Source organism: Cibotium barometz, chromosome 58, assembly GCF_041138505.1.
Source record: "Cibotium barometz isolate CiBa-2024 chromosome 58, ASM4113850v1, whole genome shotgun sequence".
Lineage (NCBI taxonomy): Eukaryota > Viridiplantae > Streptophyta > Polypodiopsida > Cyatheales > Cibotiaceae > Cibotium > Cibotium barometz.
Window position 1 is genome coordinate 34,540,553 of NC_141103.1, and position 4,569 is coordinate 34,545,121.

The 4,569-nt window shown below is 41.3% G+C and overlaps 1 protein-coding gene across 1 annotated transcript; it reads left to right on the top strand.

Annotated features, from left to right (window-relative positions):
- The first annotated feature begins 661 nt into the window (after nt 1-661).
- LOC147606210 (uncharacterized) lies at nt 662-4,194 on the top strand. The gene is made up of 3 exons (XM_086792829.1): nt 662-776; nt 2,884-3,071; nt 3,149-4,194. The coding sequence occupies exons 1-3, from the start codon at nt 719-721 to the stop codon at nt 3,866-3,868; spliced, it is 966 nt and encodes a 321-aa protein (XP_086648955.1). The 5' UTR covers nt 662-718; the 3' UTR covers nt 3,869-4,194.
- Nucleotides 4,195-4,569: the final 375 nt, after the last annotated feature.

Sequence of the window (4,569 nt, forward strand, 5' to 3'; positions counted from 1 at the left end):
AAAAATTCATTCATTTTATCCTCTCGAAATCTTGGAGGACAAAACCTTTCACGAAGGTGTACTTTCATAGCATCTCATAAGTGATTCTAGCTCTAATAGTGGTTAGATTGACAATAATGCTTCTAACTTTTTAGCTCCAATGGTTAGATTGACAACAATGCTTCCAACTAATTTAGCATTTCTTACGATTTTTAGACGCGAGTAAGGGTGAGCTTGCTTCTATCATTGTATCCATTAAAAGTTCAAAACTATCAAATACTTATCATAGTGCCACATCTAAAGGCACTCTGGATTAATATATATGAGCGGGCAGAATAGGCAAAAACGTCCGTATATAACCACAAACGTGTCATCTTTAGAAACGCGTTGTTTTTCCACATTTTTAGTATGCATGGACTCTAAATGTGTAAAAGTACTCTAAATATGACCTCTTATCACCTAAAATCGAAATTCTATTTTTGGGGATACTTATCTCTTAATAGAACTATTCTTATGTTCTTATTTCTTTTAGGATTTTTGGAGCTAATATTTTTATTCTAACACTTTTCTAATGTTTATAGCCTTATTGTCTCACTCTTTCTAATTACACTCTCTTTTCTTATTGAAATCTACATTAAAAGAGACACATACATACACGGCTTGGGAGGGACGTTACAAGAGGATTCAGCAGGTTGTAGGGGTTACTGAGGAGGTCTTGGCATTTGCAAGGAACGTCTCTATGCACCCTGAAACTTGGCTGGACTTCCCCTTGTTTACCGATGACGATGAGGATGATGGTAAACTTTATTAACCTGGACCTGTTTTGGCCTAATTTGAATCATTTATCATGTTTACACGATTGTTCCATTTTGTTTACTATTGTATGATCCTTGTTCTCACGAGAGCGTACAGTATTTGTAGTTTTTTCAAAGTAGGGATTTGACACCATGGACATGTAGCTTGGTGGGATTGAACTTGCCGTCAGGCACCTGGGTTTGAATCCTGTCAGCTCACACCCCCTGGAAGTGGCCAAAAACTGAATAAAGAGTAAATGGTCTGCTTATAATACTAACCTTTCTGATTTCTTGATCTCTTACATGCACACATTTCTGTGGAGATTCTACATTGACATTAAGACACGATTTGAAAATTTAGCACTTTTGTTTTTCTGAAGCTTTCTCAAACTGCACATAAGCAACTGAGTTTTCTCCATTACTTTTCTGTTAGCTTTTATTATACTTCTTTTAGCATTTTATAGTTGTTGAGTCTCTGTGTGTGTACCCATCGTGTATGTGTATCCCTGTTGTGTAACCACTTGCGTCTGTGTGTGAACAACCCCTAAATGGGCTAAGTGTGTTAGTATGTGTGAACCCACCCTTAGGTGTCGATAAGATAAGTGTGCCATGTGTCACTTGTCTAGTATGTGTGTGTGATTCCCTTGAGTCAAAAGATAAGGCTTACAGCCTATAAAAGCATGTACTTGGTGTAAGCTTCAATACATCTAATCAAGCTTTATTGGCTTCTGGGATGTTCTAAATGATGCACAGGCATATGAATGCATATTATGCAAAATGCAGAGTGCTTTCTGATGCAACCCTAAGGCTTCTACTGACTCTACATGCATGAATGATTCTCTCCAAGTGGGTTAAGGGACTTGATTGACTGAATGACCCTCTAAGGCTGAGGAATGACCTACGTAGCTCGTACCTGACTTATCCTGGACTGAGGATGTATAATGGGGTCACGACGTACGACAAATATCATCCTACTGGGTTCTAATAATGTACAAATGTTGCACTGCTGATGAAAGTGGTGAACATCATTTAATTCAAGCATATAAATTTAGGCCTTTTTCATAAATGTGCTGAAAATCAATCAATTTAAGCCCTGCACTTCACAAAAATTGGGAACGACACCACAAAAAGGCGGACATCACCGGCATCTATTTATGTTTGATTTTATGTGTGTGAGTGTCTAGTGTTCTCTGCTCGGGATGTCCCTCAAAACGAGATGTAATAATCTCCTGTGTGCTTTCCCATGTCAGTTTTATGTGTTTGTATGGCCTTGTGTTATAAAAGGCTCTAGTACTTCAATTTATCCTTGTTTAGGTCCAAGGGGGGTTGATTTTGAGAGACTGGCATCATAAGTCATGAATGGTTGAGCTCTTTTGGCCCGTGCTCCCTAGACCTTTGTTTCTTTCGCGCGTCCATGCGTGTTACGCTTGTGAGCCATGCTTGTTGCCCATAGCTCTTGGCTCTCTTGGGATGTCTTGATTTACAACATCAGCTCTATTAAGGATAGAGCAGTTTACAGCTTTGTCCTTAATATCATGGAACACTCGGTTAGTTGTGTTGTTGCATTCATATGCCAAAATGAACTCAAGTTTATGCTCACATGGTCAAATTTTATCCTTCAAGTCTACAACGATGCCATTTTATTGTCTTATACATTATTTTTATATGCATGTGTCATGGCTTCATGGGTACATGTATAGGATAGTTCAGGACTATTTTAGATTTAGCATCCGTTTGTAAGCTTGGTCAATGAGTGACTCTGAGTCCGTTTGCAATGGTTCTGCATTTCTGACAGGACCAATAGTGCCCCAGCACTTGTCTTGATTGCTCATTAATTCCCAGCAAGTGCCTCTAGGTGGTTGTAATCTATTATTGGCATGCACCTACAACTACCTAATGTGTGCAACACAGTAGAGCAAGATCCAACTACGTGTGTTCACAAAATAACCCAACAAGTCTGTCCACACTTGGCTGCTCATCGGGCACATGGGTAGAAGCATGTCCGAGTCATAGTCAGGAGAGCCTGCACGTGACACTTGTATACACTTAAGATTTTTGGACCCTAGTTTGTTGTCAAGCTCATTGAGTTTTTTTATGTTGGTTCTTGTAGAGTATGATATATCAAATGCTCAGAAGGAGCATATTTATGAGGTGGAGCTTGCATCTCCAAGGCTTGCTGCTTTGAGGATTGAGCTCTGCCCAGACTACATGAGTGAAGGGCGTTTTTGGAAAATTTATTTTGTCTTGCTGCATTCCCGCCTGAGCAAGACAGCCGCTGTACTTCTGTCAACGCCTCAGGTATTATCACCTACAATCCTTTGTATCTATGTCAAGCCAGCATCTTGGGGGCTTGCTTAACAGAAACTCTAATACAGATCCTGGAAGCACGGGCACTTCTTCTTAGGAAGTTGCAGAAAGGGGAATTACAGGGAAGTAAAAGCGAGAAGGAAGAGCAAAGCAAATCTCAGGGAAAAGATTCAGTATGCATGCTGAACCCTTCCTCTGGAACAGCAGAATCTTTCAAAATTGTCTCCTTGCAATCAGCCATGGAAGTGCCTGCCAAGGATTTTGATCGGATTGAGGACCTTGGAGCTAATCACGGTAGGTCTCAAACATCTGGCCTAATCACTGACTCTGCAGAAGAGGTCCAGAATAAGAATGTTCTGGCAAGCACTGTAAAGTTGGTTGCACTAAGTAACGAGGAAGAGGAAGCAGATGCTGACAGATGGCTTGATGAGGAACCCTCGCCCTATTTAGGTTCTTCTGCTACAGGATTGGGAAATGAGGATGATGTGTCTTTCAGTGATTTAGAGGAAGATGATGACTCCTTGACTACCAAAGCTGTGGGGAACGCCAACTCTAAAAGGTCATTTGGTTGGGTTCAGCTCAACAAAAACCAAGGTGCACAAGAATATGAGGGGCTGGGGATCTCTGGCAAGGATAGACCCGAGGGGACTGGACATGGGGATGATGGTGCATCTCTAGTTTGTCATAGCCACTTTTCAGGCCAAGTAAGCAGAAAACAAGACCGAGGCGAGTCAAGTGATTGGTTGACAGTCCAAGAGGATGATGTTGCTAGTGCAGATTTCACTTAACACTGGTCCAAGAGAGATTATGCCTGCCTCCCGATTGCGAAATTGTTCTTATTCAGAGCTTCTTCATATTGATATTTTATGAACAGTTTGTATAGGTGCTTGCTTCATAGTACTCTCAAGCTTGCTGTCTTGTACAGTTTCCCTCCTCATCTGGAGGTGGTCTCACATACTTCTTATCATTTCAAAGGTTTTGTATTGTTAAATTACTTCTCACAAGGATGGCAGGGTTTGCCCTAAAGCTAATGGAGAGAGGGTACATCAGTCTTTGCAGCCATAGGATGCCTCCTTGAAAAGGTATAAAACCTAGTCTAATCCTAGTTCTATTACTCAGCCCCAAGTCAGGACTGAATGAATAAAATGATAAGCAACTTTGCTATTTATAAGCCTTGTGGTGACAAAGTGAACAGTCGGCCGGCTCATGGACACAATAAATCACATGCTGCAGCTGACATGACCTATTTCTCTTCTGTGCACTAGCCGACAGCATACATTTCCACCACTGGTCAAACCCCTCTGTCATCCTTCCTTCTCTGGCAACCTTTTCACTGAACACCCGGCCCGATCTCCAAATCCACTCTTAACTCTGATGAAGATCTATGCACCTGTTCCATCCAGTCCCATTCCGTTCTTGCCATGTCCTGGAACCCTGTCTTTGGTCTTCTTTCTTAAGAAATGAATCTAGCACTCACTCCACCCCTTGG

What these genes read in the sequence shown, in the direction of transcription:
- LOC147606210 (XM_086792829.1), top strand. Translation starts at nt 719, where the DNA reads ATGCACCCTGAAACTTGGCTGGACTTCCCCTTGTTTACCGATGACGAT. An exon ending in CGATGACGATGAGGATGATG is followed by an intron (nt 777 to 2,883) that starts GTAAACTTTATT and finishes TGGTTCTTGTAG; the next exon opens with AGTATGATATATCAAATGCT. An exon ending in TACTTCTGTCAACGCCTCAG is followed by an intron (nt 3,072 to 3,148) that starts GTATTATCACCT and finishes ACTCTAATACAG; the next exon opens with ATCCTGGAAGCACGGGCACT.